At 36.0% G+C, this 25427-nt stretch overlaps 6 protein-coding genes across 6 annotated transcripts in view; 3 read left to right on the forward strand and 3 right to left on the reverse strand.

Annotated features, from left to right (window-relative positions):
* Positions 1-1105: 1105 nt before the first annotated feature.
* On the reverse strand, positions 1106-3941 carry LOC137573583 (uncharacterized). The gene is made up of 5 exons (XM_068285538.1): positions 3580-3941; positions 2981-3171; positions 2567-2681; positions 2184-2505; positions 1106-2120 (listed from the first exon to the last, which is right to left on the reverse strand). Exons 1-5 carry the CDS (start codon positions 3639-3641, stop codon positions 1815-1817), a joined length of 996 nt encoding a protein of 331 aa, XP_068141639.1. The 5' UTR covers positions 3642-3941; the 3' UTR covers positions 1106-1814.
* Positions 3942-4036: 95 nt separating this feature from the next.
* On the reverse strand, positions 4037-5533 carry Elba2 (Early boundary activity 2). The gene has a single exon (XM_068285537.1). The coding sequence runs from the start codon at positions 5365-5367 to the stop codon at positions 4255-4257; it is 1113 nt and encodes a 370-aa protein (XP_068141638.1). The 5' UTR covers positions 5368-5533; the 3' UTR covers positions 4037-4254.
* A 669-nt stretch (positions 5534-6202) lies between these two features.
* Positions 6203-8081, forward strand: insv (insensitive). Its single transcript, XM_068285439.1, has 3 exons — positions 6203-6523; positions 6596-6700; positions 6782-8081. The coding sequence occupies exons 2-3, from the start codon at positions 6689-6691 to the stop codon at positions 7895-7897; spliced, it is 1128 nt and encodes a 375-aa protein (XP_068141540.1). The 5' UTR covers positions 6203-6523; positions 6596-6688; the 3' UTR covers positions 7898-8081.
* A 367-nt stretch (positions 8082-8448) lies between these two features.
* Positions 8449-9117, reverse strand: ND-13A (NADH dehydrogenase (ubiquinone) 13 kDa A subunit). Its single transcript, XM_068285440.1, has 3 exons — positions 8944-9117; positions 8687-8863; positions 8449-8620 (listed from the first exon to the last, which is right to left on the reverse strand). Exons 1-3 carry the CDS (start codon positions 9073-9075, stop codon positions 8549-8551), a joined length of 381 nt encoding a protein of 126 aa, XP_068141541.1. The 5' UTR covers positions 9076-9117; the 3' UTR covers positions 8449-8548.
* Positions 9118-10389: 1272 nt separating this feature from the next.
* Positions 10390-16841, forward strand: LOC137573616 (uncharacterized). Its single transcript, XM_068285575.1, has 3 exons — positions 10390-10538; positions 12489-13367; positions 16758-16841. The coding sequence occupies exons 2-3, from the start codon at positions 12617-12619 to the stop codon at positions 16781-16783; spliced, it is 777 nt and encodes a 258-aa protein (XP_068141676.1). The 5' UTR covers positions 10390-10538; positions 12489-12616; the 3' UTR covers positions 16784-16841.
* Positions 16842-21278: 4437 nt separating this feature from the next.
* The window catches only part of Msp300 (Muscle-specific protein 300 kDa), a 105154-nt gene continuing 101005 nt past the window's right edge, over positions 21279-25427 (forward strand). Inside the window, 2 exon segments of the mRNA XM_068285573.1 lie at positions 21279-21419; positions 21478-23535. Of these exon segments, the coding sequence (XP_068141674.1) occupies positions 21585-23535 (1951 nt within the window). The 5' untranslated portion in view covers positions 21279-21419; positions 21478-21584.

Genomic DNA, 25427 nt, shown 5'->3' on the forward strand with positions numbered 1-25427 from the left:
CAAATGTATAAAAATTTATTGCAATAATATATAAAAAGGTTTTTTTTTTCTTGTATTACTCTGTTCAAGAAAACTTTTCATTAAAATAAAAATAGTTTTCACACCTCTCAAAAAATGGGACAAAGGGCAATTTTTTAAAAGTGTGTGTTGAAAATATAATGTTGAACACGATTCTAAAGAAATAAGTTTTTTTTTTTTAACATTTACAGTAAACTCGAATGAAATGAATCGAATACAAGACGATAAAATCGGTTTAGGTCATTTTAAACCTACTCATATGGAAAATTCAAGGTATCCTTCAATTGAAATTATTCAATAAGCTATTACAAAGAAAATCAAGGTAACTTTGAAGAAACCAAATAAACTTTTCCTATTAAATTAATAATTTTATAGGATAATGGTAACATATTAGTTATTAATACTTTTAAAATTACCACATCTAGGCATCTGGTTTTCTAAACCTTTCCTGTAAATTTGTTATATGAAATCAGTAAAACATCAATTTTATATTGCACAACACTTTAATTTGCTTGAATTCTTCCTTTTTCGTATGAATGATAATTCTAATACATGTTTTGTTTTCTTTTTTTTTAGTTTTTGTTTTTCTTTTTTTTTTTTTTTGTTGTGTGTTTTTGCAATTTTTGCATTGTGTTTCCATGTTAAATCAGTTTGAATTGAAGTTAATTTTAAAATATTACAAATTAGTAAAAATTACAATATAAAATATAATAATAATAATAAATCGAATCGATAACCAGAACGCAAGGTTAAAATTTAGCGTGAAAAATTCACCATATACATATATATATAAGTTTATAAATATACATGGCTGTGTGAATAAGATTTATGTGTTTGAATATTATTGCATAGAGATAATAATTAATAAGCATATATTAAATAAAATAAATGATAAAGTTTTTTAAGAATAATGCAACTGAAAAATAGGTAATGCAGATGCATATATAAACCTTAGTTTAAAACATATTTTAATGATAATTTTTGTCTTGATTTTGTTGTTGTTGTTGTTTTCGAGTATGCTAGATTACTACGGGCACTTTAGATGCTGACGCTCGATCGCTCTTTCTCTACATTGAGACACAGATAGTACCACGAAGAATAGGTTTTTATATATGTAGTATATAAAAAATATGTATATATAAAAAAAACTGAAAATTTCCGCCAACATTTTTGCTTTTATTTTTCCTGGCATTAGCCTCGAGTTCCTCAAGTCGAATCCTCTAGAAGTTGGAGAAGCAGAAGGAGTGTCAAAGGCAAAGCCGAAATGAAAATCAAATCAATTATGTTCACATCGATGAGTATGCTTTTATCGCTGATTGCTGATACTGCTGCCTCTGCTGCCGTCGCCGTTTTACCGACCAACCAAGTTGGCTTTAATTGGGCCGAAGGCCAGTGCAGAAAACGGAACGGAATCACTTGCATGCTCGCTCACACTCTCGCTTTCTCTCTATCTCTGGGAACTGAAAGTGGAGGACATGGACGTCCTCACACAATAGACACACAATCGCTCAACTCTTGCGAGTCAAATAATTGTGGCTTCAAATAATCATGGTCAATAAATATCGTCGTCATCTGTTTGTCTCAATTGCGTTTCATCTAAAACACCAAACACTTGGGAGAATGTAAACTAAAATGTAGTAAGTTCTAATTTGGATGTGGTGTGGATGTGTTGTATATGGGACTATTATAATGCCGACGAACCGCTGTTCTTCATACTGCTGCTGCTGCTTTTGTAGTTGTTGTTTTAGTTGTTGGGATCGTTTATCTTGTTTGGGGCTAGATGGGTTCACCACTGGTCACCAGAGGTTACGGGGCATGGCGTAGCCTTCTTTTGTCACAACTATGTTGCGACTGGCAATCATCTGACGTTGATCCCACACAGACATGGAGCGATTAAAAGGTAATTTGCCCAGAGGTGGCTCTCTAGCCTGTCCCCCCTCATCGTGATGGGTCACCGTGGTCTCTTGGCGTCCGTCTTTCATACGAGTCACAGTGGTTGTCTTTTTCCCAGATGAGTCCTGAGTCACTTTGGTTGTCTCATAGCTGCCATCTGGCTTACGCACAGTTTTGCTCATAACGCTCTGACTAAACATTTTGGGACCCTAGCCAGAAATATTTACAAAAAATTTAAGTTTTGCATTGGGTAAAGGAGAAATTCTACTCACCTGGTAGGTGCCTTCAAATACACCACCAAATGGCGTCATACTACTACGCGGTAACATTGGTGTCATGGGTGGCATAATGTCTGGTTTGCCTATCATCGGCGGACGACGTGCAGCACCGCCTTTCAATTGGCCATCATCCGTTATGGTGCCGTGTAAACGTCCCATTATAGTCTCCTCATCGCTAAGCTTTAGCTGAGGCAACGATTTTCCCATGCCACGTCTATTAGAAGGCAAAATATTACCGGTCGTGGCCTCATCATTTAAAAACTTCTCCCCAGGATTTAGACGTTGTATTAGAGAGTTTAATTGGTCTGCATATATTCTGGATAGAGAGATTTTGGAATATAATTTCAAATCATCAAGTCAGTTTTTCATAAACTTACTCGCCATCCAAATCGGTATCAAGAGAGAAATCTTTTTGCTTTTCAAATTCCTTCAGGATCTTATTTTCAAAACCAGGCTTCAAGAAATCCCCTTTAAGGTCACGCTCGAAACCATCTGCAAAAATAGGAAAAGGGAATATTCAATCGTAATAAAAAAAATTTAAGAACAATTTAGAGAATGGAATAGCTTATTTATATAGATTAGTTTTAAAAATCAAATAAGAATTTAAAAAAAATCTAATTAAAGAAAAAAGAAGTAAAAAATGATCGATGAAATATGTATGTACATAGTTTAAGTTAATGTTTTTTTTTAAATGTTTAAAAATCCTTGCTGATCAGATAATATTTAAGTTCAAGAAAAAAAAAGTTGTATATATTTTGCTTCATTATATTTTTCTGACATTCATATCTCACCGTCATTGTCATTCAAAGATTCCAATAGACGTTGCAGTTGACTTTCAAAGTGCTTTTGAATCTCCAATGGGCTGGTAAACACTTGGAAAGCAAATTTCCGATCATCATCAAAAAGTTCATCATCCGTTTCGGCCTCCTCGAACCATTGCGGTTTGCGGAATTCATCCTTGTTGGAAGTGCAAATAGATGAGCTGTAAAAGGAGAGAGAGAAAGAGACAGATGGGGTAAGATTCAAGTTTGCAGCAAAAGAATTCAATTCAATTTAGTCAAATCGGATAACTGATTTCCAGCCCCCCTGCCTTAATCTCCATCCCCAGCAGAAATGAATAAAACCCGCTTAGCACCCCAATACGCAGCCTCCGCAATATCTCACACACACACACAAACACAAGCACAACACTTCCCCTGTCTGTGTGTGTATGTGTGTATATCCTGGTTAAAAATGTATCTACCATAGAGCAGGTGCCTGGTGCCTGGTTTATCGATCCATTGAAAAAGCCGACTTTAGGTTAATCTTTAATTTTTCTTTGATATCTTGTCAAAGGGGCTGATATTAAGACTTGCATAATCGAAAAGCATGTATCGACTTGTTTACTTACTCTTGCTCCTGCTTTCCGGCCTCCGCCTCCTCCAATTTAAACATTTTCTTCAATATATCCATGACACGGCTAACAGGAAAAATCCTTTTTTATAGATTTGGGTAACGCAAAACTTGTTGAAAGGAAAACTAAAAGAACTAAAACCACTCAAATTAGTGTATGTTTTTAATTGAGTTGTTTTTTTCCGCTGTCAAATAATTGTTATCTATTTTGATTTGGTTTGCTTATTTTTTTGCAACCAGTGTAGTGTTGCCAGATACTAATTAGAAATTTGTTTAACCGAACAGCTGACCATCATGTACAGAAGCCGATATGGATTAACTAAATATCTGGCAGCGCTAATATATTAACAGTGCTGCCAGAAGACAAGAGGAAATTTTTAGCGACGTGCAGAAATATCGCAATACTCACTTAAATTTTTAACAATAGGAGACATATGTATTTGTACATATTCAAATTTGGGTTAAATTTATGTATTTATTTAAAGTTTTTCCGTGTTATTTTATACAAAGGTTACTCAGATCTTGTAATTTTTTAAGTAACTAGCTTACATGTCAAAATAGAAACTGAATAAAATTAGTCATAAAAAAATATTGCTAAAAAAGGAGATGAATTATAAATTTATAGCTAAATTATATCTAGCTTTGTAGATCGCTTATCTGAATAATTTGAACGTTAATTTTTTTGCTTGTTTTCATTGCCGCCTTTCAGGGCTCTGCGTTTATACTTCTTATCGACATCGGCGCATTTCGTAGTAATAGCCGCTCTTATGCTACGCTCTTTTCCTTCCGTTCGATTTCGAACGCAAACAATAATGTCATCCACCTTTGCTTGGTCCAATTGGAGTTTTGCAGGTCGTTCGCGACCATAAAACGCAGGCGACGGTTTTCCCGTTAACGTGTGAGTGGCCAACTCGTCGTTGGTGAAGACCGCGGTTAACAGGCACCTTGTGGCCACTGGAGCATTCGTCCAGAACACTTCGCCATATTGATGGGCGGTAATCTGTGTGCCATTGGGACCCAAAACATAGGCAAAACTGCCATCCGCAAGCTGAACGCGACGTGGATAGTCCATACTATTGGTAACTTCTGGTTGTGATTCGCTGGAACTCGTTGACAAGTTTCGACGCAACCGCTTGGCGGGACGCATTGGGGCATCATAGCGTTCATCGAGAGTTCTAAGCATTGAAGTCAATCGACCAAATAAATCGGAATAGTTATCTTGGCTTTTCTGTATCTTAAGCACTTGCTCTTTCAGTTTTGGATCCACAGGCGGCAAAGGATCAATGGTGCGCTTAGGACTTGATGACCTTATTCGTGGTCCCAACGTCACTAGTGTTGCATTGTAAATGCGCCGCGGAGGAGTTACAGCATTTGGAATCGGTTCTTCCTTGATCACTATTGGCAGTAGTTTCGGTGGTTCAGGCTTTTTAAGCGGCAATGGTTTAGGTGGCGATTCCACTACTTTGGGTAGTTGCAACTGTCCCAATGGGGGCCGAGCAATTTGTTTCCTCATTATGTTGGCTCGTTGTGTGGCCACTTCGCAATTGATATAATTCTCAATGTCCATTTCTTCGCTTGTCATAATAGGACGAGTCAACAATTTGTAATAATATGGTACGAACTGCGGGGCCAATTGGCTAAGATAGTGATTCGTGTAAACTGGATACGCTGGCAGATGCGGAACTCCGAACGAAGGTTGTGGTAAAACTGATGTGCAAATTCCGTTAACCACGCTATTTGTAGCTCTAGGTTCATTTTCGTTTAAGTATGGATAATTTGCAGCCATTGTAATGGGTAACAGGTAGCAAACGAGAATGTGAGTTTTTCTCCAAATCCGTGGCAGCTGCAAAGGTTTTGCAAATGTCTTTTATGGCAAATATGCGGACTTTACGCGCGATTTTTATTATTTCGGCTTAAACGCAAAGTTGCCAGCTGTCCTACCTGTCACTTTTCAGAGTTGTCTGGCAATAAAGTTTGGGGGCCTCTCTGCACTTTAAGGAAAAACTTAAGTATGCAGTAATAACCCGCTTTTCGTGACTGGAAAGTCCCTTTCACTGTTTCAACATATTACTTTAGGTTGTCTAAAATGTATAATTTTTTTTTGTGCTAGCTGTAGAAATATATATGAACATATTTTATATATTTGATCAAGTTAAAAATCTAGTGTCTATAAACAAAGGTATCAAAAAGAATAAATGCATTTTTAGAAATCAGATTTTATTGTAAAATTCATGTAAAACTATTAGTGTTCAAAAACATGAAGTTTTCAAGACATGTGTATGTATACAGTTTTTTTTTTAAGAATTTAGCCTAGATTTTACATTTTCATTAATAGCTGGAGAACAAAAGATTTTCTGCAAATTTTCTTTGGAAAATGACATTAGAAAGAAATTCCTGTTTGACTACCTGAGCCAAGGATAAAAAATCATTTGTTCCATGCTGGTAATACAATAGGTTTGTAAGACCAAACCATTTTAGTTTGAGGGATGGTTTTCCTATCAGAGAATTTAAGTGTGTGCCTATTTTCGTGTTCTAGAGTGATCTTTCATTATAAGTGGCACAAATACTACTCGTGACTGACAACTTCACGCTGCCGTCGCTAACTATTGAGAGAGGATTTTATGTTAAGTTTAACATTCCTAAAATACAGTTTCAAAAATGCAGTAAATTATTAAAATATACATAGCTGCATATATTTACAAATTTTATAAACTTTAGACACATAATTCATATATGTAGCTATATATATAAGTTAACAATATAGGGCGACAGAGAGAGAGAGCGAGAGAAAGAGAGATCGATCGATAGCTTGGACCAGTTGGGAGATAGAAAATAGTCCACTACGAACAGCATACGCTTACCTGATCAAGGACCCAAAGCAGCAATAGAACACACCGACAGAGGGATGTATATATGTACATATGTTTCCTGCATGTGTGTAGGTAGGTAGTTGGAATGCATTGTTCCTGTTACAAAAAGGGAAAACCTACCCCTAATGTGATCGCATTTTGCAGTTTGAGTCTAGTTTGCCGCCAAAAACTTACCACAAAATTTTGCCAGACAGTTGACGCTCATCGCCCGAAACGAACGCTCGAACGCTAAAAACCATGGATATGCAAGTAAGTGTTGCAGCGAAAATTGACTCAACAATTTGAAGATGAAATCTAACAAATTTTTTATTTCTTTATATGTACATCTAGTCATATAAAAGAGAGCGCGTCATTGCCGCCAATGGATCAAATTTTGTTAGTACCGAACAAAATCATGGACGGCCGATGCTCCTGAATGCCTGGACTCAAACAGATGCGGAGGATTTTAAAATGTTAAAATGCTTAAATGAAGATACTAGCATCGAAGCGGAGAACCGTGCATTGCTTGAAAAAGTACGTTACCTGGAAGCCAAATTGCAGCAGCATTCCGACTTGCTCACACAAATTCATGCCACTTCGGCACGAATTCAGGCCACTACCATGACGAAGGATCCGCCGTCGCCACCTTCACAGCAGCAGCATCAGATCTTGACACCACCAAACTCAGTGATATGCGCACCGATTCAGCCTTTACAGCCGCGGCATACCCAGGTGGTGGACTATAAGATTATTACAGCGGAAGATGATACCGATGCCATTGAGATACGTTTGGCAGCTGAGTCGTTGAATAGTCTCAGTACTTCAGCCGATTCAGATCGCCTGGAAATCTGTTTAGGTGAGGAGCAGCAGCAACATCATCATCACCAGCAGCCACAACAGCAACAAAAACCACAGGAGCAACACAAACTTCAACCAGTTCAACCACAAATCTTAAATGTTAAGCGGGACCGAGATTCCATTGTCAAAAATGATTCCTCTCCCCTGCAATTCATAAAGCGGCGGAAACTTCAAGAGCTAAATGACACAAACAGTCTGAATGCATCCTCCCAATCGAAAGATAATGTAATGGTCTCAATTGGTCCCAATAACACACTAGTTCCTGCCAGTATATTTGAGAACATTAATTGGTCTGCCTCCTCGCTGGCCACCCGCAAACTATTGGTCACCATATTCGATCGTGAAACCCTGGCCACCCATTCCATGACAGGTAAACCTTCACCTGCCTTTAAGGATCAGCATAAACCGCTGAAGCAAATGCTAGATCCACTGAAAATAGCCGACATCATATTCGCTGTGACCCACAAATGTAGTGCCAGTGAGAAGGAGGTGCGCAATGCCATAACTACAAAATGCGCCGACGAGAACAAAATGATGAAAATCCAAAAAGGCAAAAGACTAAGTCTACAGAATGTCGATGGTGATAAGGAGAATTTCAGTATTTCTTAATCTTAAAAACGTATTCAACGCACCGACTCACCCATTTTACATATGTAAACTTTGTCTAATACATTGACTTACTCTTTACGTTTAGGTTAATCTCTATAAAGATCTCGAAGATGGTTATGATTTCTTTGAACAACCTTAGTGTATAAAACAATAGTTTAAATAAATGAAAATATTTATAATGAAATTGTACTTTTCACTCATAATCTTGTGAAAATAAATCTCAATCCTAATTGGAGTTTAAATTCAAAGTGAGAACTCCTGTTAGCAGGCGGTTATTAAGAAATTAACATACACTCTAGGGAAAAAATGAAATATTTTTGCGTTCCAATTCTAGTTACTGATGAAGTCGGAGAAGAGAAGGTCCTTTTAACTCATAGCTCATCGATTAGAGAACCAACATATTTGGAGGACGAACAATAGAATGGAATCAGATATTCCACTCTACCCCAACTGGATTATAGCTGCGGTAATAAAGTACTCAATGTAGGACAAGTGCTGGCATTCCATACTTCAATTCACATTCACATAAGTCCTTAATGAGTCCAATGCTCTTTTGCAGTTTTCGATAGTTTTCCTCATTTTAGGATTTTATTTAGCTGGCAGATTTAAACTAGGTATAGCAACAACAATGATCATATTTGGGACTAGGTCTTAATGATGATGTCCATCCTTTTTGACAAAGCGGAGACCGCAATAGCCACAGATGTGATTGCCGGGTTTGTCCTTAAAATTGGATACACAAACTCATTAATTAAATATGCTTTCTCATGAACAGAATTAAAGTCTTACCAGATTGATGTACACTTTAGGATGACCCAGTGGTCCGTCGCCACCATCACAGTAAACAACACGCTCAGTGGTTTCAATTGGAGCCGTTTCATCAATCAGCTTGATGCCCCAGTTCTCATTCACATAACGTTTGGCATTGGTGAAGCGCACATTGCGGTAGTCATCCTTGTCGAATACCTAAACCAAGTTTGAATGGGATGAAATGTTTGCGTAACCGCAAGGAGACGATGGCCACTAACAAAGGGCTACAGACTCACCTGACCAGTGTGTGTGACCTTCTCAATGTCACCGCGTGTGCTGGATTGGCGCACGGCAGTCATGGGTTTTAGCCATTGCTGTCCACAACGTCCAACTTTGGTTAAATTGTTTATTAATTGTTTGCTTGCCATTTTCTTTAACCAAAATAGTAATTTTAGTGTTGACTACCGAAAGTGGAGTGTTGAAAAATATTTCAAATTGACACTCGTCACCCTCAGGACTATTACTCGCACCCTTAGGACTATTACTCGCACCCTTAGGACTTTTACTCACATAAAAATACTGTTTCAGTATTTTGGCGCCAATTTAAAAATTTAAAAGATTTGTAAATTACAAATATATAAAAATATTTCGAATCGTCTCACACTAGTTAATGTTTTCCAATATGTGTGTTCACATCTTTTTCGGCGGACGATTGCTGTTTTTGTAGGAGAAATTTCTCTATATGTTTGACTTTTTTCGATTATTTGCAATTTTTAATCAAAATTTGAAATGTGTTGTTGAAAATCATTTATTGCCATTTATGTTTTTAAATAATTAAATAATTCTAAATTTGCCCAACTAACTTGGTGTCCCTGGTTAAATCCAGGGTTGACTATCGAACCTCCCGATCCGCATTTATCGAATACACAAACAGGATAATAATCGGTTTTCGCTACAAGAAGAAGAAAGTTTTTTTTCGCCAAAATGAAAATAAAATTTTGTGATTTTATCTTGAAAACTGGATTAAATTTGAAATTAAGGTGAGTTAAAAGTTCGTGCACTAAAAAAAATTATGCCAATACGCTGATAACAAGTTAATTTTCGTGTGGTTTTATAGGGCCTTATGAAGTCTTACAAGGCGCTGTGTAATGTACATAATTACGTATGTTTTAGTACACATGTATGTAAATTTTGTACGTATGTACATATGTAAGGATATCAAAAATTATTGAATTCATTACATCTTCTGGGCAAAGTGGACGTAGATTAATCCATAGGAACAGAAAGGTATAAACTACAACCAGTTGCTTTTGAATAGGTAATGTCACCCCCTTAAAAGCCTAGCACCTTCTATGTGCTTTGTACGGTGTTTTTCTTGGCACTGTTCCATGTCATGCCGATCGGCGAGTTTGTTTTCCACAATGTTCTATTTAGAATGGGTAGAATATAAACAAAAGCGCCGAGAAGCGTAGTATTTTGCCTTGGAGCATGCGCTATTAAAAGAAAATTTTGCCGGCAAGAGAAATGCAGAGTGAAAATGCCGAGAGGGAGAGAGGATAAAGGAAAGTTCGTTGAGTGCGTCGTGCGCACTTGATGTGTTCTCTTCCCCTTCGCAGCATCCAAGATCGGCGGTGGTACACGCAGCTAAATTTTGTCTGTCTCCTCCTGGCAACGATTCAGTTAGTGTTTCGTGCTCGTCGAGTGTTGTTCTCGGTTTTTCCTCTACAATATTCAAAGTTTTTTCAAAGTCTTCTGCCATAGATATATCTATATATATATATACATACATATATATTTATATATAGTTTAATATATTAAAATTGGAATTGTTCAGTTAATACTACAAAGATAAAAAAAATCCGTTCGTCGGTTTGTTCCTTATTGTAATATGGTTAGTTCTCAATTCAAAATGCGGCAAATGAAAAGTAATTTGCGAAAAATTTTCATGGATTATGTAATCATCGGTGAATGCGGCAAGCGTGTCTGTGATTTTTGAAAAAAAGAAATGAAATGAAACGAAGAAAACACGTGAAAAGCACATTTCTCACTCACAAGTGTGAGGGAAAAGTCATTCGAAACATGTGCCATCAAATTCAATTCTAAAACTCCAATCAATATCATAATGAAGCAAATGGAAAACCATTAAAATTTTGAATCCAAAAAGAAAATAAGAAAAGCAAAATGAAGCATGCTGTGTGGCAGATCGACGGCTGCTGCATCATCTTTTCGTTTCAACCAAAAGTTTAACGAACTGAGTTCATTTCTATTTTTGAATAATACGAGAAAAGCGCCCAGAGTAGCACCACCATCACCACCACCACCACAATAATGAAAAGTCTGCATGGGATGATGTGAATGTGGACGCAAATGATGATGTTGCTGGCGTTGGTGTTGGTTTTGTTGGTGCTGCTGCTGCTGCTGCTGCTAGGGGACGTGTGCTTTTCTTTGTAGTGAAGTGGTGGGACGATCGGTCCGATCTATAACGCCTACACTGTGCAAATTTTATTTTCGTTTCCCCACTGGAAAATCCATAAAAATGCAAACTAATGACACAAGTGGAAAACTTTATGGAACCATGTGTACAATTTCTTTTGATAATTTTAACAGTAGTCTTTGACTAAAATGAAACATTTCAAATTGTTGGACAATATTTATGTTGACTAAATTCTCTAAAAACAATATAAGGGATTTTTAGGACAAAAACTGGTTGAAATAGAAACAGGTTTCACTTAAATACACTATTTTAAAAAGGGCAACAGTCAGTTTAATAAATTACACTTTTTAAAATGAGTTAAATCTATTTTCAAGTTTAGTTTAGAACATTTTTAGTTAGTTTTTTATAATAATAAAGAATCCCAATACCTGAACCACAAATTATTTGATAGATTTTTCAAAGCATCTGATATCTTTTAAAAAGATCGCCAATCAAAAATGTGGAAAATTATATATTTTAGAAAGAAAAAAATAATGACTTAAAAATAATGTTGAAAATTTTTTAATATGTATGTACTTCATGAAACTACAATATCATAGGCTTTATTCGGCTTTAGATCACACTATTTAAAAACTTGCTTATATCAATTACTTTATTAACAATTTTCTATTATCTTCAGAGAACGTTTTTTCGCAGTGTTTTTTGATAAATTGCTATCATTGACTTCCAATATGCTGTCATAGAGATAGATATATGTATGTACATATATACATATGTAGGTAGATCTAAATGTATCCCTATCAACATTTTTGAAAGACCTTCATAATATTTGACATTAGCTAATCTTGAGCATCGCTCTGCTTGCTGTTTTCCTTCAATGTTAATTTTCTCTTATGCATTGTAAATTATCTGCCACTAAAATATATTTTTTAAACATTTGTGACACCTAACTAAAAAACAACAAGTAAATGTTTTAAATATATATAAATTTATTCATTTTCTCTTTGAGTCTATGGTTTTTGAATGGCGTCAGCGCCATTTTTAAAGGCTTTCGAATTTTCAGAGAGCACTTCCGTTTGAAAATAGCTTAGAATTTATACGCTTGGTTAACATTTTTGGCTACATGAACATTCAGAGAGAAGAATAGGTCATGATTTATTTCAGTTTTCCTGACCAATTTGACATAATTGGGTTAGTGTTCAGGTGATTTTTGAGGCGTCTGCTGAACAAATGAAATGATTAATTGAATTCCATACAAATAAGATTGATTATACAATTGAAATAAGGAAGAATAGGAAAAATAGATTGTAGTAGAAGAGCTGTTTAAATTTTGTCCAACATGATGAAATTAAAAACTTTTTAAACTTTAAACTTAAAATTGAAATGAAATATTTGTCTTTCTCGCAGTGTTATATATGTTAAATTAAATCCCAAACCTTGTGATAGTGTATAAAAGAGAAATATTGAACCCTATCTGAAATCCGTAAAAGAAAAAAGAATTCGAATCGCCTTGAAAGAAAGCTAAGTGTTGAGAGATGTCTGGCCAACCGCCATATGGCAATGGGCCGCGTGGTTGGAATCCACGTGCGCATAATCCTGCCTCTCCATCGCCCTCATCTTTCCTATATCGTCCACCGTCGCCATGGACAACTGCGCCAAGTCCACCGCCAATAATATCTGGGCCACGACCGTTCGGACATGCCATGTCACCATCACCGCTGGCCCAGCAGCAGGTGCGTGGTCAACGCGGTGGCGCTCAAATGCCACATCCACGGCCACAGTGGCCAACTGGTGGCGGCAACCAATCACCAGGACTATATCAGCCGCCAACACTGCCAGCTGGTCCCTATTATGGAGGAGCGGGAGCAGGACCATCGCCGCGTCCCTATCGACCGGCGCCATTGCAACATCAGAACTCATATGGGGCACAGCCAACTAGCTCCTTTCAGCTATCGCCTACACCGTCGCCCATTGTGTGCCAGACACCCAGTTCGGATTTCATGTACAGCAATCGTCAGACACCATTGTCCCATCAATATCCACAGCCGGCACCACCGCCGGTTTATCTACAACAGCCACCACCACCACCACAACCGAGACAACACGGACAGGATCAGATTGATTTCGTGGGCGTGCCGTTGGAGCCTCCGCAACCTAAATCCTATGTGATTTATGATGATGAAGAGGAATTCGGACCATCGACAGCCGAAATTATTGCGAATCAATCGCAGGATTATATCGATGAGAAGCTTGCCGAATATCAAATGACGATATTACAGTTGCAAGGTAAGATATCAAAAAGCAAAATTAACATTCTCAGTTCCTTGAGTGTGCAAAAACTTTTGCAGTGTAGAAATGATGCATACCCGATGACTCAGCCCAGTTGAGTACAAGAAAAATCTCATTCCTAGAACATTTTAGACAACTGACAGTCAAGTTTTTCTTTCGTATTGTAACATACTTGGCAAAACATTGAACTTTCTTCGATTCTACGAGAAATACAAATGAGAATATATCTAGAATTTTGTAAAATGTCATCTGAACTTGACCCAGACGACAATCGCCCACGTCTATCATCAGCATCATGATCTTGCATCACCTTCTGAAAGTAGAACTATGCCTTGATTTTCCTATGTGGTCTTTTTTTTCAACTTTTTCCTATCATTTTTTGTTTCTTCGTCTCCGTTTGTTGTTTGTGTTTGCTGACTATTTTTATAATGAATCCTATGCCCAGAGAATGACATAATGTTTTGTTTTTGCGTGGTTTGGTTAAAATGGAAACTGAAAATAATTCTCTTTCCTTTTTTTTTTTTTGTTGGCAAACATGGCAGCAATTGCAATTGCCAAAAACAACGAAGCCAACCAATGCCAATTTTGTATTGATCAATATTAAGTGAAATAGCAATAAAGAAGGTATTAACCAGGTACACTTGATTGATCACTAATGGTGCCATCTAAATTGTGTTTAAGCTGCGATCACTTCAATTCTGATCTCCAAGGATAATTGATCATAATAGTCAACTAGAACCCATTTACTTTCAATCTACCTCTATGGTGATCAGTGATCACTGATCATATTTATATTCTGGCCATTGTTTTAAATCAATTTCCTATTTTTTTTTTAAAGTCAATTGTTGAATTAATTAGTTAAACTTTGGTGTCATCTGATCGTCAAGGTACCGGCAATGAGATCATTTGTTTCTATTTGAATATACAGATCTGTATACTTAGTATACTTCTATCTAATAGAAAATGCCTTTTCATGCTCGTAGGTAGATAAAGCTGATGTCACAGTGGAAATGGCTTCATTTTGTTTTATTTATAAATTGCATTTGCCTTGTTTTGTTTTTTTTTCGATTGCTTCATTGTGTTTGAGTCTAAACCCCCCTTCCTTTTGTTCCTTGATTCACTTTTGCGTATTGCGTTTATTTTTGGCCTTAAATTTTCTCGTTGTAGACAAGAAATGGGATAGTTGGGCTATGTTATTTTTGGTTACCTTTTCTCGCCCTGATTTTTATATTTAGCCAAATTCTTAAGTTGGTCCACTTCGAACTTGTCTTGTCACAAAGAGCATCTGAAAAGTGATTAAAAATAGAGTTTTGCTTTTTGGGTTTTTTTCTTTTTTTTTTTCTGGGATTTTCCTTGATTTCTTTTATTAATATATTTTGAAATCGAGCGAAACAAGTTTTTAGTTTCTTAGGGATTAATACTTATGTATGTTTTTGTTTTATAATTTAGCAAAATGTTTTAAAATTTAATGTTCTTACCCAAGTATTTGGTACTCATGTAAATATATTTATTTTTCAACAATTTAAAAGTATTTTTTAAATGCAAAATTGTGATGAATTATTGTGGGCCGTGTTTTGTTTCGGACTCCTAAAATATAGACGTCTTAAGCTATATCGTATCAATATATAATTTTTTTCTGGCAAAATATAAAAAAGGGATCTTTTGTGGACCAACTCTATAACAAAACGTGAAAAACCAAGCAAAAACCACGTAACATTTTTTTTAAATTTTAAAGTTGTTTTCTTTTTAAAGCTTGCAAAATTTATAAAATATTTTATCACTTTGCCACTTAAAATGACAAAGATAATTTAAGATAAATAATTGGTGTCTTTTATGGCTTTTTATTTATTAAAATTTTTATTAGTAATTTTTGTTAATTTGTTGACATTTTGACGGTTTCCAAGTCATAAGTTAAAGTTAAGTTTGTTTAGAGTTCACTTGTCGAAACTAAAATACATCAAAATAGTTTTTTTGGGAAATTTTATTTCCGATCACAAAATATAAAGAACAAACTTTAGAAATTGATTTTCAACTCGATAGCTGGTATAGATATGTACTTACATATATCCGTTTAATCCAGAGAGGCTGATTTTAGCGGGAAAAGAAGTTGGCAATGGCATTTTGGCCTTCAATCCAAAAGCATGTCTTGAAAAATTGGACAAATAGGTTTCATTGAGAATATTAAATTATCGCAACTTGTAAGTCAACATAGGTTGATTAAACGTAAAGATGTTCTATTTGTTAATTGTAATAATATGAACAAAGTAACAGATTTTTGGCATTAAAATTCTATTGACTTTTACCTGGACAAACGTACTTAAATAAAATTATGTGTGTAAGTTTAACAAATATATTAAACTAATTTTACTGTTCCGAATATACGAAATTATCACCACACACAATTAAATAGTTTTCTAGACCAGTATTTGAGTAGGTAATTCCGAATAATAATTTAAATTGTTAGTGATTTAATTTTTTGCCAATTTTTGAAATATTTGAAAATATATACAGTGGACAAAAATTTGGCAACTACGTTGTTTCTAAATAAAAACTCAAATTTAAAGAACCAATCCAGTTAGATATGCTTGGTCGAGATTTATCGCCTTCAAATCATCCCATAATGGGTTAGGTTCTGAAGGTTGAGTGGGATGTGGAAAGCTTGCAATATTTTAGGCCTATCGCATTCGCACATTGTGAACCGATTGTTTAGGATCGTTGTTGTTTTCAAAAGTTTGTTTCCTGTCCTTTTTGAATTTTCTTTTACAATGATAAAGTATACTTTTTTTGGCTATTAATTGTATAAACGTTATGACGGCACTAATCAACGATGACTCTAAATGCCAATACTTTTGTCCATGACTGTATGCATTTGTATATTCTTATGATGTCATTGCTTTCTTAACTGAAATAAAAATTGAAGAAACAGCAATTAAGAGTATTTGCAAATCTTTTACCCTTTTTTTCCAAAACATTTTTATTTTAAAAAAGTTAATTAAATTTTTCCCTCCAATGACTTAGTTCCGAATAAATGTTCATTATAGTAAGTAGATAAATAAATTCTTAATGGGATTACATTTATAAATTTCGGGATAGATTTTATTGGTTTTTTTTAGTTCGTTTTAGATAACATAAATCATATCGGAATGATTGTTAAATAGTTGTTTTATGAAAAAGGAAATTATTTTTCCTTGTAGTGGATTTCCGATAAGTTTTTTCTGCTTTGTAGCTAACCCAAGAAATATTTTCTTTTTTGAAATAATTTGAATTTCATCACTTTTCACGCCTCCTCATCTAAAAGAAAATGTATAACATATGAGATATATGTAGGCTATAAATAAGCTAACAATTTTTTTTAAATTCTCTAATTTTAACATTTTTTGCACGTAGATATTGAGCATGGACATGGCTGGTGATGACGATGATGATATCTAAAGATTCTCGATTCTAGACATATACGAATGCCGCAAATGCAAACAAATCAAAATGTTGACAGTTCTCAAAATGATTTTTAATTGCCATTTTGCTTATAGATCTTTTGGACAGATGTATTAGAAATATATAAGTATATATATGTACATATAAGTCTATAGACAATTTATTTGGTTTACATAGCTTAATTTTTGTGCAAACATTTTGTTGTTGGTTTCTTTGTTTTTAAAATGAATTGCAAACTATTTTGTTGGCTATATATTTCTTTAATTGACTACGTGAAGTGTTTTTAATTGATGTATGTGCCATATACTTATACATATATATATATAATTGTATTTGTATATAAGAGTACTTGTGTTTGGCTTTGAAATTTAGATGAATGTCTGTTTATATGGAACTGCTTTTAGCACTAAAGTCAATATTTGCAGAAACTGCAAAGAACCAAGAGGATGAAAAAAATTGCCATTAATGTGAGCAACTTTATGGCTAGGTGTGAAATAAATAGAATAATGGAAAAAAATCATTCTCCCCTAGCAAACAAGAGGATATACATATATATAAACATATATGAATATTGAAAGTGCTGAGAAAAAGACCAAATCGAAAAATGAAACGGAAATATTTGTTTATGTTGAAGGAATATCTATCCATATGCATATTGTATCCATTCGAATGATCTTATATTGAGTGCTGGAGAATCGAGCTAAATATAGATTAACTATAATTAGTTATAGATCATGCAATGCAATTGCAACTGATCATATCATTTTGCAGGGCTTTAAAAGCCACATGGACAATGTGGGTTTACTTTAGATTAAGTCTGCGAGATTATTAGCAAATTACTTAATTCTTCATTAAAAAATTTAAAATTACCAAAGCAAATTCTTCACGCAGCTGCTGCAAACTTTGGTTTTAATTTATGAAGAAAACTTATCTGGATAATATTCTTTGGTTGCCGGAAATAGTTCATGATCCCGCAAAGGGAATTTTTAATTTTTTGTTATTTAATTATTATTAATTGTTTGTTCAAAACTTAGGGAAAATAAATTGTTTGTCTCTCCTCGCCCACTCAATATATTAATTTTTTTTTTTAAATAGAGCCAAGGGGAAGGGTAAACTGAAAAAAAGGCCCTTTTTTGGTCAACAAAATTCTGCTTGATAAAGTGAAATCTAAAGACGATCGGTGAAGACTTTTTCGATATATCAAAATGACCCGTTGGGAAAAAGCAGGATTAGAGAAAAAGACTTTTAAAAATACTCAGCCCTTACAAACACTTTTTAGAGTCGAAACCGTTTTTATAATATGGAGATATTTTAAACTGCAGTCGACTCTCGTTAATTCAAAACTCAAGGGTCTCTTTTAAAATATTAAGTTTAATCTAGTGTTTCAAATATAAAATGGTTCGACATTTTTTAGGTATTCATAATGTGTGTTAATTATTCTTTAAAAAAAACTTATACATTTGTGCTTACTTCAAACAACATTGCCTACACAAGTGCATGAAAAGCCGTTTCAGTTTCGTTTTGTAGACAAAAGCGTTGTAAGTTATCGATTGAGGCTCTTACTACAGTAACTAGCACCTTTGCCATCGTTGCTCTTTTCATTTGTATCTGTCGCAGATAAAATTTCGCTACCGGTTACTGGTGATGAGACAGAAACATCTTCATCCACTCGAACATACCCAGAAAAACTCACAACGCTGACATTGGCTTCTGGACCCATGTATGTTCTTCATTGTTCTTCATTTGTCTTAATCAAATTAAAATTGTCAAGTGTATAATTCGAAATTTAAAGAGTTTTTGAGGGGATAACTAATATCTTTGAATTAATTAGAGGTTTAAAATATAGAAAAGTTACATAACATCACACTTTAACTTTGATAAGATAACATTTTTGATTTTGTGCAAAAGCAACAACCAAAACCTCTACATATTATCTCTTTTAAATAATCACTTCAAATAGATTTTTATTTGGAGGCAACAGTTTTTTCACGTCGAACTTATCGTTTTGGGTATCTCTGCAAACAAAATACATATACCGAGTAAATATTTATTCAGTTCAGTTGACTTTGCCGCCAATTAACATGCGTTTTATCATGGTTATATAATGAGTATTAAATGTATGAAACCAAAATCATTTCTTCAGTCTTTCAAACTTTTTCTGTGTTGCCAATTTTATTGACTTCTAATTTTTTTTGAATGATTTTAACAATTTAAGCCCTCGAAAAAGATCCGCCACACTAACACGTAATCTATATAAAAACTGTTGAAGTTTAAACAGAGACTTGGAGAAATATAATTAGATTCCTCGCAGTCAACTTATTTTCCAATATGTCTACTTACTCATCATACTTGGAGGCCTGCTCATTTTAGTGGTTCAAGTGGTTTTTTACAATCCTTTACAGTGGTTACCCATTTAGCCAGCTCGTAAAGCAAAACAAAAAGAAAGAGCGAATAGGTGGGGAAAAACAAAAACATAATTATGCCATAAAATTTAAACATATGAAGATTTTCAAGTGTATGAGTGGGGCCAGCTGTTGTTTATTTTGTGATTAAAGCATCTAGCTTTTGTTTTTAGATATTTTAGTGTTCGTTTTGATGGATATTTTACATAGGGTATAGAGAGGTTTGAAAGTGTTTGAAAGTGGGCGGACACACATACATAGGAGAGTCATTTGTTTGTTTATAAATCTATAATATACATAAATCACTTTTTTAAAGCCTAAGTGGATCTGCTGTTAATGTGAGTGACAACTGTTTTGGGCTGTCATCTTTATTGGTTGTCTATGGAGATGTAGCCAATTTGTTTCAGCTAATTGTTGTTGATATTAAACCGGATTTTGTAACATTCATATTTTTATTTGCTTGACCTTTATACACATTAGAATTAGAATAAAACAGATTGCTTTGCAACTTTAGATTTTAAGGTCAACTTCTTATAAAACAAACAAAACGAAATCACCCTAGCATGACGTCATTATGTCTAGCTCAGAAATGGCTCAACGAAAATTTGTCTCTTTCTGATGAGTTTGTGATTACCGACTTCAAAATACCCTTTATCAATTGGAGTTCTTGGTTCATGTAATGACACATAATATTCGACTGATCAATTTTGAACTCACTGATTTTCAACCCGTATTAAAACTTACACAGAAAAGTTTCAACAACTCGCTAAAAATTTTACAAAGTGACATATTACAATTACATAGTTTAATCATTATTTTATTAATTGACCAATTCACCAATACAATTTTCTTTCTACATACTTGGTTTGAACATATTTGGGGGGTACCCTATAGGGTATAAAAAACTAGTTTTCTGGTGATTATGTAAGCTTACAGATAAACTTCATTTGGAACGTACGTTTCGCTTTCATGAATGATTTTCAAATAATTGTTGACTATGTAAGCTGAGCTTTTACCCATTGCACTGACCTACATACATGACCGTCCATCGATGTGAGCATTGGGACAGTAAAAGTAACCGATTTCAAGCGGTTTACAACCACCCCAATTGAGGGTATTTTCTCACGCTTATGATGTCATAGGTAAACACACACATTCTTAAAAGGGGTGTAAAAGGTAAACCAACGTGTAAGACATGACCAAAAGGGCAGAATAACAAGAGGAAGAAAGAATACGAAAATCTTTACATAAATTCCACCCATTCATAGAGAGAGAGAGAGAGCCAAAGAGCTCTAAAAGATGAGTAAACTGCGTATGAATGAGAGTTTGCGGTAGTTTTGTTCATCTCATTCAAAAAACTTTACCACCCTCATTACTAAAAAGTGAGCTTTGAAACAATCAACAGTCGTAAAAAAAGAGGGGTCACTTAAGGTGATCGAAATCCTTACGAGTTCCTATTCGTTCGAAGTTCGTATTCATTCTCACAAGTATTTGTTTCTGCGGTTTTTAGATCTTTGTAAAAATATAAATTTTACTCGGGTTGGTTGGTTTTTATAACAGTACTTAAAATAATATTGAGGGGCTTTTTATTTCCTCATGTTATTTAAACGTTGCGACGAAGGTCTTTTTGAATCCCTTCCGTAAAAGCCGGTTACTGCGTCTCTGGTTTCCAGCGTGCCGACAGTACGGTTCAAAGGTGTGGATGGAGAGCCCCCATATATACATTTTTGTGTGGAGAAACAACATTCATCAAAAATGTGCGTAGATAACCTTCTTTTTCTCCCTCGTGGCTGGCTCTCCTTGTGGCGCTCTAGCAAAGCTTATTTTATTCTCTCTCTCGCTTCGCAAAAGCTGCTCTCAATCACTCTCTCCGTTTCTCGCATGCCAGCACAGACACAGACCTCTTGAAATTTCGTAGTTTACTATGATTACTATGCAACTCGATTCAGTATCGAACCGGCTTTCTACCACAACGGATTGGAATGAAACTGCGTAGAAAGAATCGCGGCGGCGGCTACTTATAATATGAATTCGTTTGGTTTTTTTGCCCGACGGACGACAAAGGCAAAAACTACTGTGACTGGAGCTAAAGTGGAATCTTGAATTAATTCGATTCGAATGTGATAAAAGAAACAGTGTTTTGTGTGAGCTTAAAGCTAAATATTGAAGGCCATCTAAGGGTTGAATGAGAAGTGAAACAAACAAATTTTTGGTAAATTCATTTTTTGTTGGTGTATTTGCGTGAGAAAAATCAATTTTTCGTCCTGAAGGCTTGGCCCATAAATGTGAAAAAGGAAGAAAGTACCGACGAAACAAGAAACTCAAACCAAATGACATTTTGTTCTGAAACGAATCAAATAAGAAATTCAATGCTATCATGGCTGATAGCACAGATGATCCAGGCAAACATAAGGATCCAATCATAGATGATGCCGGCGGCGGCCGCGTTGCCGGAGGAGTAGGAGAGGAGGCAGTAGGAGGTGTGAGTAGTCCACCTCCAATACCAGCTGTTCGTCGTAGACGTGCGCATGAGCGGAAAACGCAAAGTGATGAAAATGTTGAGGAACATCAGGAGCAAAAGCAGGAGCAAGAGGGAGAGGCCAAACAGCTGGAGACATCGACGGTGACGCGTACTTATATGAAAACCATAACGACATCTCTAAGCACCACCTCCAGCAGTACAACCAATTTAGAGCAAGTGGTGCTGGATTCACCGCAGCAACGTTTGCGTCAAAAGGTCGCCCAATATGAGAAGGTGTGGTCGGATGGTGGGGCTGCCGGACAGAAGCGAGCGGCTGAACAAACAGCTGATGAACTTCGACAGGATGCCCGTTATGATGACGACTATGATGCGGAGAATCCCTTTGATATTGATGTCCATGAGATTGAACGTCGTTTGAGAGAGGAGCGACAGCGTGGCTTGGCGGAAGCAGAGGCAGCCAAATTAGCCTTCCAGCAGGTGCATTTGCGTCATGCCACACCGTCGCCCCGTCGCGTGGAAGTGACCAGTGAGCATATCTCTAGTCCCTTCAATGTGACCTTGAAAACGACGAGTCGTATGAGTCCCGGTGCCGATTCCGGCAATGTCGAGGAACAGTTGTCGCCATTTAACGTTACTTTACGAACCACTCGCCGTAAAACGGTCAAAAAGGATCTTTCTCGTCAAATGGAGTTGGAACAGTTTTTGGATGGTGAACGGCGAACAGTGCGAGAAGTTCCCGCTGCTGATGGAGTACGTACCATAATTACATCATCCATGACCAGTGATGGAGGCTATGCCGATGAGAAAATTTACCGCCACGGCGAGGGTTATGTATCACCACGAGATTCGCCCTCTTGGTCGCGTTCCAGTTACTCCAGTGAGAGGTCTAGTGTCACTCCACCACGAAGTGTTGACATGACAGCCGGTGGTAGACGCATACTGATTAAACTGGAAGATGAACACGAACTACTGGAGGAGCACCACCAACAACATTCGACGACTTCCTTCAAGGAAGAACTGCACGACGAAACTGATAGCTCGGTGCGGTCACGCATTAGACAATTTGGTGGCCAAGACGAAGTCATGGCAACCGGCAACATTGACATTACCGTGGGCAGTAGCAACAACCCTCGCCGGCGTTTGTACCAGCAAACAACATTGCCAGCAACTCTAGTTGGTGGTGGCAACGAGACGCCACAACAACAGCAACTGCAACACCAACAACGGCGAGAACGTCCCCGGGAATTGGTAACGAAGACAATGCTTACTCAGACATCCACACCAATTGGCACGAAGGAGCAACCGCAAACAACAATTGCCAGTTCACCAGCAACGTGCCAATTGCGCGGTTCTTCAACGGAAGAATCCCGGAAAATTGTAAGCCACAAAACGACTCACACCACATCCTCGTCCTCGTCCACGTCAACGTCGCGTAAATCAATTGCCGGTTCGGTGTCTCCAGCCGGCAATATATCGTTTACCTCCTCGCAAATCCGTGTCGGTCAAGTTGAGTCCCCCGTTGATAATGCCGATTTAATTGATAACGATTCCGATACGGAAGGTGTTTTAGCCAGCAGTCTAGTGATTGTACCATCACCGTCACGCTCTGCCACGCCTTCGTCTGCATCAATAACGCCCACTACTCCGCACACTCCTCTTACTCCGCACACGGCTCACGCCCTCAGCGGCGTTGGCACTTTCAGCAAGAGTCTGCATCAGACTCAAGTACAGCAAAGTAGCCGCAGCAGCAACGAAAACGAATATCAGGAATTCCAATCCACCATGGCGTCAATCAATTTTGCACGCAGTAATTCCCAATATGATAGCCATATCAAGGAGAAACGAGGTAAATGTCTAAGCAACAAAAAGTGAAACAATAATTATTGGCAAAAAGGGGAACATTCTAGTAAAACTCGTTGATAATATACAAAACTCGTTAAAATACAAGTAAAATTAATTAAATCAATAATAGATTAAGCAAAAACTTAATAGTGTTTTTAAATGCAATTACTATTAATTACTAATCATCCGATTTTATAGTTTGATTCCAAAAGTTATTTGCAAATATAAATTAGCAATAAATATTGGTCAAAAATGGCAGTCAAGCAAAAATATAATAAACAATTTAAAACTCTTGGCCAGACACTTTTTGGTTGAATCATGCAAAAATTGTTCTCTAGTTAAGAACTTTTGTAATAAAAACCCTCAAGTTGTCTTGTGATTTACAGTCAATAATATTTATATTAAATAATTATTATTTTCTTTAATTCTTAGGGAAGGAAATAGAGAAAGGCAGGAATGAGAGGGGATATTGAAAGGAAGTTGAAGATTTGATTGGATTCATCGATTGGTTCAGTAAAGTATATTAACTCGATTATAATTTGAACTGCACATTCACTGAAGGTTCTCTAGTGCTTGCCTAGAATTTCATTCAACATGCCCCTCTGTGATTTGAAATAGTCAGATTAGAAGACATCTTTTCTCAAATTATTAAAATTACGAAAATTTACCCCCAAAAGTATGCAATAAGCACTTTAAGCACTTCTATAGTAGTTTTTTTATATTCTGTGAATAAAATAATTCTAAAAGCAAACATTGCTTGTACACAATATTTAACTTACACGGCACCCGTTATAAATAGGTTTCCAATTATGAACTTGATACTTTTCCAGTCTATTGCATACTTTTGGGAGCAAATTTCGCCGTAATCCCTGATTATGTATGTATAACTTGAATTTCATACTCAGAAAGAAAGGGGTCAAAAGACTTTGTCCCTGTATTGCTTTAATTAAAAGTAATATATGAGGCAATTATAGTTCCACCGATAGCATCAAGCTTTTGGCTTTTGCTTTCCGATAATACTAATTTGTAATTATTGACTATCAATTAAACGTTGTAGGTACACATAAATTGTATTTGCTTAACAAATATTTATGTTTAAGAGCTAAGTACTATATTTAGCAATCGCAAAAAGTGTAAATAGACTTTTAAACTGGCTGTGGAATATGTTTTACTTGGATCTCTTTCCATAAGTCATGTTATCTGTAAATCTTCAGCTAGTCGGAAATTTATATATCTGTAGGCAATTTCTATTGTCTACTTTCCAGCTGGCCTATAGAATGTCAAGGTCAAATGACAGTAGTTGGTCACTCAACAGCAGCGGCAGAAATTTATTTACTAAATTAATTATGACAAAAAAAAAAATAACACACAACTACAATCGATACTTGACAAAAAGTGAAAAAAAAATAATAAAAACCAGCCGAAATGACATCATTTATTGTTGTTGCTGGAGCTGCTGCTGCGCCTTCAACTTTAACTTGTTTAGCACAAGCCCGTTTTGCGGTTGCTGTCTAGATATACATATGTACATATGTATATAAGTCGGTCGGTCGGTTAGTCGTTGGGCGACCAGCCCCTGTGCCCTCAACTTTTATGCTATATTATTTATATATTCATTTAGAGTGATAGAGCGAGACAGAAAGAGTGGGCCAGTGCGTTTTGGGTTGGCAAGCAGCGGTGGGTCGTTGTTGTTTTGTTACCTCTTTTTCGACAACAAATTTATTGGCAGCCAAAATGAAATGAGGCAAACGCTTGACAGGATTTGCCTTTCCTTCCGCACCACCCTCCAATATGACTATTTATTATGTGACCTCCTCGTAGGCTCGGTTATTATGTTAAGCACAACAACCAATTAAGTGTCTGGCTGTCTGACTGTCTACACTCGAAAAAATACTA

The sequence above is a fragment of the Drosophila tropicalis genome, unplaced genomic scaffold (genome assembly GCF_018151085.1).
Source record: "Drosophila tropicalis isolate 14030-0801.00 unplaced genomic scaffold, ASM1815108v1 contig_413, whole genome shotgun sequence".
In the NCBI taxonomy this organism is placed as follows: Eukaryota; Metazoa; Arthropoda; class Insecta; order Diptera; family Drosophilidae; genus Drosophila; species Drosophila tropicalis.

Excerpts from the sequence above, each read along its gene's own strand:
- ND-13A (XM_068285440.1), bottom strand. The coding sequence starts at position 9,075 with ATGGCAAGCAAACAATTAATAAACAATTTAACCAAAGTTGGACGTTGT. Across the intron at positions 8,864-8,943 it reads AGGTCACACACACTGGTCAG|GTATTCGACAAGGATGACTA; the intron begins GTGAGTCTGTAG and ends AACTTGGTTTAG. Across the intron at positions 8,621-8,686 it reads CTAAAGTGTACATCAATCTG|GACAAACCCGGCAATCACAT; the intron begins GTAAGACTTTAA and ends TCCAATTTTAAG.
- LOC137573616 (XM_068285575.1), top strand. The coding sequence starts at position 12,617 with ATGTCTGGCCAACCGCCATATGGCAATGGGCCGCGTGGTTGGAATCCA. Across the intron at positions 13,368-16,757 it reads GACGATATTACAGTTGCAAG|ATATTGAGCATGGACATGGC; the intron begins GTAAGATATCAA and ends TTTTGCACGTAG.
- Elba2 (XM_068285537.1), bottom strand. The coding sequence starts at position 5,367 with ATGGCTGCAAATTATCCATACTTAAACGAAAATGAACCTAGAGCTACA.
- LOC137573583 (XM_068285538.1), bottom strand. The coding sequence starts at position 3,641 with ATGGATATATTGAAGAAAATGTTTAAATTGGAGGAGGCGGAGGCCGGA. Across the intron at positions 2,682-2,980 it reads ATCTTTGAATGACAATGACG|ATGGTTTCGAGCGTGACCTT; the intron begins GTGAGATATGAA and ends CTATTTTTGCAG. Across the intron at positions 2,506-2,566 it reads GATACCGATTTGGATGGCGA|AATATATGCAGACCAATTAA; the intron begins GTAAGTTTATGA and ends CTCTCTATCCAG.